Below are 13,449 nucleotides of genomic sequence, written 5' to 3'. Positions count from 1 at the left end.
TTCATCTACTCTATCTCTCACTAGTCCCTTCCATACTACACCATTGACTGCAAATTTTCTGATATTTCTGTAGGTTTCTCCTACTTTCATACATAACTTTTTCATATGCTCTGATATGGTTAGCTGCATTTATCCATTCTTTGATAGAAGGAGTTATAACTTGCATCCATTTCTTAGCAATTTGCTTTCGAGCCTGAAAAAGTGTTTTTTGCAAAGAGATCTTTACATGTCTTGACCATTCTTCATAATTCAACAACCCCAACAAACATACTACAGGGGTACAAGGCACCGGTCTTTTAATCATTTCAGATAATTGTTTTTATTACTTGACTCCCATATTTCATTGCCTCCCTACATGACCAAATCAAATGGCATAAATCTGCTTCATCTTGATGACATTGCAAACATTCTGACCTTTTACCCATTTTATATAGTCTAATAGAGCTAAGATATATCTGGTACATTATATACAATAGTGTCATCTTGTTATTATCTATTGGCGATACCAACAAATGAACCATTTCTTATCTGTCATTTCTGCGATCAAAACCTGCCATTTGTCTCTTGCTTTCAATGGTTCTCTACCTATTTTAGTTTGTAATAGAAATGAGTACAATATTGATATCAGTCCCTTCGGCCCCTGTGACTTCAAAATTCCTATAAGAGGGTATTTTGATATCTTAAGATTCTGTTTGCCAAATTGCGCCTGCAAGGCATGTCTTAGTTTTAATTATTTATAAAAGTGTTTATGTGCTATATAGGGATGAGCTTCGAGTTCGAGTCGAACTCATGTTCGACTCGAACATTGGCTGTTCGCAAGTTCGCCGAACAGCGAACAATTTGGGGTGTTCGCGGCAAATTCGAATGCCGCGGAACACCCTTTAAAAGTCTATGGGAGAAATCAAAAGTGCTAATTTTAAAGGCTAATATGCAAGTTATTGTCATAAAAAGTGTTTGGGGACCTGGGTCCTGCCCCAGGGGACATGGATCAATGCAAAAAAAAGTTTTAAAAACGGCCGTTTTTTCAGGAGCAGTGATTTTAATAATGCTTAAAGTCAAACAATAAAAGTGTAATATCCCTTTAAATTTCGTACCTGGGGGGTGTCTATAGTATGCCTGTAAAGGGGCGCATGTTTCCTGTGTTTAGAACAGTCTGACAGCAAAATGACATTTTGAAGGAAAAAACTCATTTAAAACTACCCGCGGCTATTGCATTGCCGACAATACACATAGAAGTTCATTGATAAACGGCATGGGAATTCCCCAAAGGGGAACCCTGAACCAAAATTAAAAAAAAAAAATGACGTGGGAGTCCCCCTAAATTCCATACCAGGCCCTTCAGGTCTGGTATGGATATTAAGGGGAACCCCGGCCAAAATTTAAAAAAAAAATGACGTGGGGTTCCCCCTAAATTCCATACCAGACCCTTCAGGTCTGGTATGGATTTTAAGGGGAACCCCGCGCCAAAAAAAAAAAAAAAAACGGCGTGGGGTCCCCCCAAAAATCCATACCAGACCCTTATCCGAGCACGCAACCTGGCAGGCCGCAGGAAAAGAGGGGGGGACGAGAGTGCGGCCCCCCCCCTCCTGAACCGTACCAGGCCACATGCCCTCATCATTGGGAGGGTGCTTTGGGGTAGCCCCCCAAAACACCTTGTCCCCATGTTGATAAGGACAAGGGCCTCATCCCCACAACCCTGGCCGGTGGTTGTGGGGGTCTGCGGGCGGGGGCTTATCGGAATCTGGAAGACCCCTTTAACAAGGGGACCCCCAGATCCCACCCCCCCCCCTGTGTGAAATGGTAAGGGGGTACTTGTACCCCTACCATTTCACTAAAAAACTGTCAAAAATGTTAAAAATGACAAGAGACAGTTTTTGACAATTCCTTTATTTAAATACTTCTTCTTTCTTCTATCTTCCTTCATCTTCTGGTTCTTCTGGTTCTTCTGGCTCTTCTGGTTCTTCCTCCGGCGTTCTCGTCCAGCATCTCCTCCGCGGCGTCTTCTATCTTCTTCTCCTCGGGCCGCTCCGCACCCATGGCATGGGGGGAGGCTCCCGCTCTTCTCTTCTTCTTCATCTTCTTCTCTTCTTCTTTTCTTCTCTTCTTCATTTTCTTCTCCGGGCCGCTCCTCACACATGCTAGCATGGCGGGAGGCTCCCGCTGTGTGACGGCGCTCCTCGTCTGACAGTCCTTAAATAACGGGGGCGGGGCCACCCGGTGACCCCGCCCCCCTCTGACGCACGGTGACTTGACGGGACTTCCCTGTGACGTCACGGGAATGCCACAGGGAAGTCCCGTCATGTCCCGTGCGTCAGAGGCCCCGCCCCCCGTTATTTAAGAACTGTCAGACGAGGAGCGCCGTCACACAGCGGGAGCCTCCCTTCATGCCAGCATGGATGCGGAGCGGCCCGGAGAAGAAAATGAAGAAGAGAAGAAGAGAAGAAGAAGAAGAGAAGAGCGGGAGCCTCCCCCCCATGCCATGGGTGCGGAGCGGCCCGAGGAGAAGAAGATAGAAGACGCCGCGGAGGAGATGCTGGACGAGAACGCCGGAGGAAGAACCAGAAGAGCCAGAAGAACCAGAAGAACCAGAAGATGAAGGAAGATAGAAGAAAGTAAGAAGCATTTAAATAAAGGAATTGTCAAAAACTGTCTCTTGTCATTTTTAACATTTTTGACAGTTTTTTAGTGAAATGGTAGGGGTACTTTTGTACCCCCTTACCATTTCACACAGGGGGGGGGGCCGGGACCTGGGGGTCCCCTTGTTAAAGGGGGCTTCCAGATTCCGATAAGCCCCCCGCCCGCAGACCCCCACAACCACCGGCCAGGGTTGTGGGGATGAGGCCCTTGTCCTCATCAACATGGGGACAAGGTGTTTTGGGGGGCTACCCCAAAGCACCCTCCCAATGTTGAGGGCATGTGGCCTGGTACGGTTCAGGAGGGGGGGGCCGCACTCTCGTCCCCCCTCTTTTCCTGCGGCCTGCCAGGTTGCGTGCTCAGATAAGGGTCTGGTATGGATTTTTGGGGGGACCCCACGCCGTTTTTTTTTTTTTTTTTTGGCGCGGGGTTCCCCTTAAAATCCATACCAGACCTGAAGGGCCTGGTATGGAATTTAGGGGGACTCCCACGTCATTTTTTTTTTTTTAATTTTGGTTCGGGGTTCCCCTTTGGGGAATTCCCATGCCGTTTTTATCAATGAACTTCTATGTGTATTGTCGGCAATGCAATAGCCGCGGGTAGTTTTAAATGAGTTTTTTCCTTCAAAATGTCATTTTGCTGTCAGACTGTTCTAAACACAGGAAACATGCGCCCCTTTACAGGCATACTATAGACACCCCCCAGGTACGAAATTTAAAGGGATATTACACTTTTATTGTTTGACTTTAAGCATTATTAAAATCACTGCTCCTGAAAAAACGGCCGTTTTTAAAACTTTTTTTTGCATTGATCCATGTCCCCTGGGGCAGGACCCAGGTCCCCAAACACTTTTTATGACAATAACTTGCATATTAGCCTTTAAAATTAGAACTTTTGATTATTCATGTTCGTGTCCCATAGACTTTAACGGTGTTCGCGTGTTCGAACGAACTTTTTTCCTGTTCGCATGTTCTGGTGCGAACCGAACAGGGGGGTGTTCAGCTCATCCCTAGTGCTATATCATGTTGTTTATTCAGGTATTCAAATGTTCCATGTTCATACAACTGCTCTAATACAATCACACGTTTCTATTTCCAGAAGTTTCCATCTGTATTTCCTCCCAGCTGTTCAAATGCTGGATTATTCCAGATGGGAATTTCCTGGGGAATATCCCTAAATCCTACTATTCTCTTAGCTTCTTTCCACACCACTCGTGCCATTGTAACCATGAGGATCTTAATTCTAGGTAACCTCGCTGTTTGCCTACAATCCTACCACTAAATCCTTTACCTAGAGTATTTCCAATAGATACTTTTCCACTCCTCCTGCTCTTTCCCGTCTTATCCATGTATGTAGTTGTTTTAACTGCCCTGCCAGGTAATGTAAATATATAAATATATCTATCTCTGCTTCAGTTTTCGATCGTTGTAATGTTGTTATTTTAAGTTTGGATCTACCATTAGCCCATATAACATTTATAAGTAGCTGTTCTTGTCGTTTGATCTGTGATGTTTTTTAAAGAAAAACTCCACACTGCATGTCAACAAACATCGTGTTTCTGAAGCAGACCTGATGGCAACAAATGGTGTGGTCCATGCTATCAACACTGTGTTACAGCCACCAAGTAAGAATAAATCAGTTCTGCATTTGTAGATGTCTTTCTTTCATTTTACATTTACATGCTAGAGTTGTTCTTCCATTAGAAAAGTAATGGAAATTAATTGAATATAAGTGCATTGGGTATAACTAGTTGCTTACTGGGAAATAAACAGATACATTAAAGCGGAGTTCTGCAAAAAAAATAAATAAATAAATAAAAGTCAGCAGCTACAAATACTGCAGTTGCTGACTTTTAATAATCCGACACTCACCTGTCCCAGGGTCCAGCAATGCAGGGGAGTGAAGCCCCGCTCATCTCCCCCTCCTCTCTGCGGTGCCGGCATTGTAAGTGTGGGCACCCGACTGTGGCTTCACAGCCGGGCACCCACTGCAAATGCGTGAGCCGCACCGTGTCTGGCCAAGAGGGAGGGGGGAGAGGTGATCTCCCTTCGGGTGCCGCGGTGCGCTAGGAGGTCGTGGGAGCTGGAACCCTCTGGAAAGAGGGTAACGGCTCCCCCCCCAAAAAAAAATTACATGCCAAATGAGGCATGGCAGGGGGTCACCTCCCTTAAGTTCCATTTTTGGGTGGAACTCCACTTTAATGCCGCTATTTGTATTATGAGTGCAGTGAAAGCTTGTATAACAAGCAAGCATACACTGGATAAAATAGATTTTCCAATGACTGGAATGATTCAAAATGAAAGAAATAAAACCTATTACTAATGTAGGTTACATTTACAGGACTATGTCATTAGATGGCTAATAGCCAACAAAGTGTATGCAGCATATTTTGTTTAATACATTAAAGTCATTAGTCTGGCTAATCAAATTTGCAGAGTCAATTAAATCTGGTTTACATAGAGACCTTCTAACGCATTAAAAAGTAAGATACTTTGGAGCTGTCAATTATATTATCTTAAATAAACATCTTAGCAATTTGTTTGGTTCCAGTTCAAAGTCTGTGCTCTAGCTGGCCACATGGAATGTACATTATACTCAACTTCGCGTAGTTTTACATCAGTACTGTCTTCAATGCTAAATTGATTCATATGTGCCAGGCCGAAGTAATGTGTCTAGTGGGGGAAGTTGAACCCCCATCTGTTGCAAATTAAATGTTAAAGGGTTTTCTGTTTTCAAGTATAACAGTATGTTATGCATGCAAGAGGGAGTAAAATATCTACATAGAAGTTCTGGATTGCATCTAATGACAGAAAAATAAACATATATCTAAAAACAAAGTTCTTCATTAAGGAATGAGAGCAATGAGGAATTACAAAAGAATGTACTACTATATTTAGTTAAATATCCATTTTTCTAAACAGGCTGCCAACAGCTTGACTGTAAGGCCCCATACACACTATTAAATTTTCTGCAGATTTTTGTCTTCAGATTTACCCAAACCTTAAGCGTTCAATTTGTATACAATCAGGCAAGCCCTTGCACTACATGGTTTTGGTAAATCTGAAGACAAAAATCTGCAGAAAATCTAATAGTGTGTATGGGGTCTGAGTCTGGTTTTCTCCAGGTGCCTAAAAAACTAAAGTCTGTCTAAATAGATAAACAAAGCTCATGAAAGATCCATCATGTCTGTCTGGCCAGATCACACCTATATGGGATAAAATACAGACATATATTGTACATCTAATTAACAATTGTAGTCCCACTAATAGTTTATGTCTTGTGGATATTGACAATATTAGGCAGATCACATTAGTGAGACACTAATTACTTCTCCTGATATACAGGTATACTCTGTTATCAGAAGTGGTCGGCCCCCTCTTCAAAAAAGACAAACCACTAAGGCCTCTTTCAATCTGATGCACTGCGGTTTCTCTGCAGTGCGGGTGCAGGGCAGTGTACCTGTATTTTTTGTGCAGGCTACCTGTGCTTCTTCCATTAGATCAGGATGTTTTGGTGCATTTTGTGAAAGAGCACCAAAAGTCCTGCATGAAGCTAATGGAAGTCTATGGCAAATAGCAAGTAATCTGAACAGAAACCATGGGTACACTGTGCTGATCCCACACTGCGGAAAAAACGCAGATCAGTGTGAAAAGGGTCGTTTTGTGACCCCCTAACTGCTTCATAAGCACCAACAAGCATATCTGCCCACTGGAAATGTTCACCTTAAGGTGACTATTTGTAGTTAGCAAGATTATTCCATGGCTATATTGAATGCGAAGGGCAGGCCACGTTTGGGCATCTGAAGGCAGCTAAACTGTTTCATTCTGCAATTACTCTTGTGCATATAAAGTATTTCATGTGAATCTCAAACATTTTTGGACTGCAAAGAACTTTTACCTTTTACAGCAATACAAAGTGAAGATCTTGTAATTTTAATTATTTTGTTATATTTTATTACTCCCCAGAGTCCCAAGAACGAGGAGATGAACTCTCAGATTCTGGGCTCGATATCCTGAGGCAAGCAGCTGCATACTCAAAGGTAAATTTCAGAAGAGACTATATAATTATATCCCCCCCCCCCCCGGATTCAAACATTATTCCTGTGACTCCAATTAGAAAAATGTGTAAATCTTAGGTAAAAATGTTCTACTACAAATTCTCTGTTTCCCCCAACCCCCCACCCCTACTCCCACCACACACAAATCCTCCCCCTTCCAAAACCCATTTCTAGCACAAATCCTCTTATTCCGCCACAAATCCCTCCTCCCAGCATAAATCCTTCCCCCTCAACCCCCCTTCTGTTACAAATTCTCTTATATCCTTCTTCTCCCCCTAACCAAGCACAAAATCTATCCACCTCCTCCCAAATCCACAACTTCTAGTACAAACAGCATCATAACTTCTCTTATCCCCCCCAATCCCCATTCTAGCATAAATCCTTCTCCCCCAACCGCTCCTTCTGGTACAAAGTCTCTTACACCCCTCCCAAATCACTCCTTCAAGCACAGATCCTATCCACCCTCTTCCAAATCCCTTCTCCTGCCTTCTAGTAAATATACCAGGATAACATAAATCCTCTTCTCACCCCACCCCTGCAACATTTTTTTTTCTCCTCCTAACCACTGCTTCTACCACAAATCCTGTTAAACTCCCCTCCAAGCCCAGATCCTATCCACCCTCTCCTATATCCCCCCTTCCTTCCTTTTAGTACAATCCCCCTTAACACCCTCTTCTAGCACAAATCTTCTTGCATCCCCTCTCCCCCCCCCAAACACATCTCATATCCATCCCTTCCGAAGCCCCCCTCCTTCTTTACAGTACAAATGCCACCATAATTCCTCTTATTCCCCCCTCAAATCTCTGCTTCCATTACAGATCTAAGATACAGTGTGGCTCAATGCCAGAGCTCCTCCCAGACTCTCTCCCTCAGCTCTGATATTGCTTTAGTGTTGTCATAGGTGGCAGCCTGCAGGGAGAGATGTTGGCTGCTGTGGGTGTTGGCAATAACAGCACCGGGGACCTGGTGCACCACGGAGGAGATGTGGGGCATGTGCCCTGGATGCACGATGCTAGCTGCACCTTTGGTGCCCCCTCCACATTACATCACTGCATTTGAGGCACATGTCCCTTCTGCCCTGCCCTTGTCCCGACCCTGAGATCACTTATAGATTTCATATAGACCTTCTGAAGACTTTCTCATTAAAAAGGTAACATCATTTAGAACTACCAATTATATTATCTTGAAACATGATAGTAACTTATTTTGTTCCAGTTCAAATCTTCTGCTTTAACTGGCCATATGGAATTTACATTATACTCTACTTTGTGTAGTTTTGCATAAAAACTGTCTTCAATACTAAACTGATAAATATGTGCCAGGCCAAAGTAATATGTCTAGTGGGGAAGTAGATTCCCCCATCTGTTGCAAATTAAATGTAAAGGTTTTCTGTTTTAAAGTAAGATCATTGATAATTGCATAAGACAATTTTACCTAAAGTAGTATGTTTGTGTGTAGTGAATTTTGACACAACATGAGTGCGTATATCATGTCATTCTCAGGGCTCCATTCTCAGTCAAGCATTTTGTAGTTCGAAGCTCAAAGGTCCAAAATCTTCATCATCAAAAATACCATGTATATCAATAGTGGCCAATCACATATGAGTGTTCAGCCTTCTGTAGCTCAATGTTTGACACTTTAAAAGCTACATGAGCTACTTTTGAGGCAGATTTGGGTATTTTTGGCCCCATTGACTTCAATGGGGATGAATTTTAATGCTTTAATTAATCAATCAATCATTTTTTCCAGGCATATTTCAGTTTTTTTTTTGGCCTTTTAGAACTGCTCTTTTCTCCCCAGTGCTTTTTAATTGGCTAAAACAAAAATGCCTGAAGGTGGGATACACATACAAAATGCTTGAAATACCCTTAAAAAAAATACTTCAAAATGTTTAAATTAAAATGACTGAAAACACCTGAAAATTGTTCAGCTGTACAGTATATGTAGCCTACAATAATCACAAGTGTAAATACATACAGCAGCGAAGGAAGGAATGAGACAAAGAAAGGTTGGTACTCATATGCAAATGTACAGTATGTATTCAAAAGGGAAAGGCAGCAAATATCAGTTGTGGGTGGTTCACTAAGATGTAGTGCTTTTCATCAACTTCAGTACAGTCAGTAAAGTACATTTTAGGACTATTTGCCCACTTTTATTTAAAAGTAAAACTCAGAAATTCACACAAGGTTACCCTTGCATGGGATTTTCAGCACAACAACAAAACAGAAATTTTCGAGCCTCCAGGCTATCAGAACTCTGTAGTCCCTGAGCCTTTCTCTGCACAGATTCACCACTTTGTCACATCCAGTTTTGTGCCAAACAAACTGCCCCACCTGGGCTGTACTAGCTCCTACCTGATCATACACAATATTATTATTTTTATTATTATTATACAGGATTTATATAGCGCCAACAGTTTGCGCAGCACTTTACAACATGGGGGCAAACAGTACAGTTATAATTCAATTCAATACAGGAGCCCCTAAACCAGTATTTCTTTTAAGCTACCATTTAAAATTAAAATTATGCACAGTCTCGGGGCACACCAGTCTAAGTTCACATGAGTGTACCTAAGCCTACACGTATGTGAGGGCCATATTTGCCCTTATGCAGTTGTCCACTGCATCTGCGTGCAGATAGTCCTATTCATGTCAATCATCTGAAGTGACTGTGCAAATACAGCCACTGCGCCCAATTTGACTTTCATGCAGGTGCATGACACTGAACTCATATTGTCTGTATTCAGGAACCCGCACCCACAAAATTGGGAGCAGTGGCTGTGTCCATGCAGCCGCTGCATTCCAATTTACATGAATGGAACTGCCTGTATAGGGATGTATGGAAAACATGTGCATCCATATGTGGGCAAACATGGCCCTCGCACAATTGGTGCATAGTTTGTGACACAAAGTTGCCTTGTACCTGTACAATATTTAGATCAGTCAGCAGTATATAGTGGTAGGGCAGCTAGTGATCAGTGCATATTGGCAGAGTGGTCAATGTTCAGTATGTAGTGGCATGTCGGTCTGTGAGCAGTAGTGGTATGGCAGTAAGTGAACAGTATGTAGCAGCAGGGTGGTCATTGAGTAGTAGGTAGTGGCAGGGCAGTTGGTGAGCAGTATGTAGTGGCAGCTTGGTCAGGGAGCAGTACGTAGTGACAAGGCAGTCATTAAGCAATAGGCAGTGGTGGGGAGGTCAGTGAGCAGTACATAGTGGTAGGACATTCAGTGAGCAGTACATACCAGCAGGATAGTCAGTGAGCAGCACAGTGGTAATGTAGTAATGGAGCAGTACACAGTGGCAGGGAGCAGTAAACAGTGACAAGGTAGTCAGTGAGCAGTACGTAGTGGCTGGGCTCTCAGTGAGAAGTATGCATTGATAGAGCAGTCAGTGGGCAGTACGTAGTGTCAAGGTGATCAGTAAACAGTTCATAGTGGCAGGGTAATCAACAAGCAGTACTTAGTGTCAAGACAGTCAGGGAGCAGTATGTAGTGGCAGGGTGGGCAGTGAGCAGTATGCAGTGGCATATCGGTCTGTGAGCAGTAGTGGTAGGGCAGGCAGTGAACAGTATGTAGTGGCAGGGTGGTCATTGAGTAGTATGTAGTGGCAGAGAAGTTGGTAAACAGTATGTAGTGGCAGCTTGGTCAGGGAGCAGTATGTAGTGACAAGGCAGTCACTAAGCAGTAGGCAGTGGTGGGGAGGTCAGTGAGCAGTACATAGTGGTATGGCAGTCAGTGAGCAATACATACCAGCAGGATAGTCAGTGAGCAGCACAGTGGAAATGTGATAATGGAGCATTGTATGAATTGATAGAGCAGTCAGTGGGCAGTACATAGTAGCAAGGTGATCAGTATACTTACTACTACAGTGAGCAGTACTTAGTGGCAAGACAGTTAGGTAGCAGTATTTAGTGGCAGGGTGGGCAGTGAGCAGTATTCAGTGGTAGGACAGTGAGCAGTATGTTGTGACAGGGTAGTCAGTGAACAGTATGTAGTGGAAGGGTGGTCAATGAGCAATACATGGTAGCAGGGTGGTCAGTGAGCAGTATGTAGTGGCAGGGCAGTCAGTGAACAGTACCTGGCGGCAGAGTGGTCATTGAGCAGTATGTAGTGGCAGGGCATTTAGTGAGCATACATACACTTACGACAGGGCTGGAGATGGAAGACATACAGGGCTGCTATCTCTGGATCAGCCACCTATGTGATGAGGGAAAGAGCTGGCTGCACCCCTGGACCTACCCATCAGCTCTGGCTGACTAAGGAAAAGCTGCTGAGCAGCAGAAAAGCTCGGTCCCACAATTAATTGCACAGGGCACAAGAGAGAAGAAATCAAAGTTTACCTCAAGGGAGAGAGCCACAGGTATCCCAACCGCCCATCTCCCCCACCCCCACTGACCCATACTTCCCTTAGTGACCATGGAAGCAGGTGAGGGAAATTCAAAGACGCCGCACAGGTGCCTGACGTGCTCCTTAGAAACCGATGATGTCATTGGCTGGTGGGACGCTAGCAGGCTTGTATTTGTATTGCAACCTATGGCTCTAAATGTAAAATAGGTCAAGCTTGGATTAAGCTACTTGATCCACCTGCCTTTGTTGGTGCAGTTTTTGGCATTTTGCCACAGCACCCTTGATTGGCCCAGATGGCACCCCCGGGTACTGCAACACAACAGGTGAGAAGGGCTGTCCTAAACAGTGGCCGGCTTATATTTATTCATAGTGGGGGATTTAAAATGCCACTGAATACCAATGATTGTGGGATTGTTTTTTTACCTCTTTTTGACTACATTATGCATATACAACATTGTATGTAGTGGCAGGAAAAGTGGGCCTTAACGCATGGCCTCCACATATATGCATTCATGGCAAGGTGGTTTGAGGTTGCAAGCTGAAAGCACACTTCCAACACATTGACCCAGCTGTCCCTTACAGCTTTTGGTCACAGCTTCTGACCGGGAGGCAGCGGGAGAGCCAATCAAAGCAGTTAAGTTATCAGGAAACCGTTCTGTTCCCTGGCAATAAAGCACGCCTAAGGGCGGCCAGGAGGCGGTGTGACGGGATTAAAATACTACTGACCATCAATAATGGCGTAGCAGGAGGGAGTTAAAATGTTACTGATCACCAATGATTGTGGGCATTTTAATGCTACTAATCATAATGCCTTTGGAAGGATTCAGTGCAATATACTGGTATCTGCGTCAACACCTATGTTTTAATAAAAATACAACCTAAAACTTTATCCTAGGAAGCAACTCTAATCATTATCTATTAGTAATGAAAATATATTGTAGATGAAGATATATTAAAGATGAAAGGTTAATGTAAGCAATCACAATTTTTGTTGGTAGCTTACCCCTTTAATGACCAGGCCATTTTTTTGCTATTCAGCACTACACTACTTTAACCACTTGACGACCGCCGCACGACGATATACGTCCACAGAGCGGCACGGGCAGGCAAAAGGACATACATATACGTCCTTGCCTTCCCCCGGGTGGGGGGTCCGAACGGACCCCACCCCCCGGTGCCAGCGGCGGTCGCCTTTGGTCTGGGAGCGTTCAGTGATGAGGGGGAGGCCATCCGATCGTGGCCCCCTCCTCGCGATCGCTCCCAGCCAATGAGATTCTTCCCCTGCCTCTGTGTAGTACACAGAGGCAGGGGATGTGATGTCATCTCTCTTCGGCTCGGCAGTTTCCGTTCCAGCGCCGAGGAGAGAAGACTTCACTGTGAGTGCACCAAACACACACACACAGTAGAACATGCCAGGCACACATTACACCCCCCTTTACCCCCCCCGACCCCCCCCGATCACCCCTCCCCCCCCCTGTTACACTGACACCAAGCAGTTTTTTTTTTTTGATTACTGCATGGTGTCAGTTTGTGACAGTTACTGTGTTAGGTCAGTTAGGGTTAGCTCCCTTTAGGTCTAGGGTACCCCCCTAACCCCCCCTAATAAAGTTTTAACCCCTTGATCACCCCCTGCTGCCAGTGTCACTAAGCGATCATTTTTCTGATCGCTGTATTAGTGTCACTGGTGACGCTAGTTAGGGACGTAAATATTTAGGTTCGCCGTTAGCGTTTTATAGCGACAGGGACCCCCATATACTATCTAATAAATGTTTTAACCCCTTGATTGCCCCCTAGTTAACCCTTTCACCACTGATCACCGTATAACCGTTATGGGTGACGCTGGTTAGTTCGTTTATTTTTTATAGTGTCAGGGCACCCGCTGTTTATTACCGAATAAAGGTTTAGCCCCCTGATCGCCCGGCGGTGATATGCATCGCCCCAGGCAGCGTCAGATTAGCGCCAGTACCGCTAACACCCACGCACGCAGCATACGCCTCCCTTAGTGGTATCTGAACGGATCAATATCTGATTTTCCCCTCCACCCGGCCCAGCCCAGCCCACCCAAGTGCAGTATTGATCGATCACTGTCACTTACAAAACACTAAACGCATAACTGCAGCATTCGCAGAGTCAGGCCTGATCCCTGCGATCGCTAACAGTTTTTTTGGTAGCATTTTGGTGAACTGGCAAGCACCAGCCCCAGGCAGCGTCAGTTTAGCGCCAGTACCGCTAACACCCACGCACACACCGTACACCTCCCTTAGTGGTATAGTAGCTGATCGGATCAATATCTGATCCGATCAGATCTATACTAGCGTCCCCAGCAGTTTAGGGTTCCCAAAAACGCAGTGTTAGCGGGATCAGCCCAGATACCTGCTAGCACCTGCGTTTTGCCCCTCCGCCCGCCGCAGC

The 13,449-nt window shown here is 44.6% G+C and overlaps 1 protein-coding gene across 1 annotated transcript in view; it reads left to right on the top strand.

Annotated features, from left to right (window-relative positions):
- The window catches only part of TGFBI (transforming growth factor beta induced), a 140,888-nt gene that overhangs the window by 110,498 nt on the left and 16,941 nt on the right, over positions 1-13,449 (top strand). The window contains exons 14-15 of the mRNA XM_073620694.1: positions 4,156-4,258; positions 6,600-6,673. Of these exons, the coding sequence (XP_073476795.1) occupies positions 4,156-4,258; positions 6,600-6,673 (177 nt within the window). The remainder of the gene's footprint in view (positions 1-4,155; positions 4,259-6,599; positions 6,674-13,449) is intronic.

Source organism: Aquarana catesbeiana, linkage group LG03 (genome assembly GCF_042186555.1).
Source record: "Aquarana catesbeiana isolate 2022-GZ linkage group LG03, ASM4218655v1, whole genome shotgun sequence".
Taxonomy (NCBI): domain Eukaryota; kingdom Metazoa; phylum Chordata; class Amphibia; order Anura; family Ranidae; genus Aquarana; species Aquarana catesbeiana.
The sequence above is the reverse complement of the archived record's forward strand: the minus strand, read 5'-3'. Positions and strand labels throughout refer to the sequence as shown.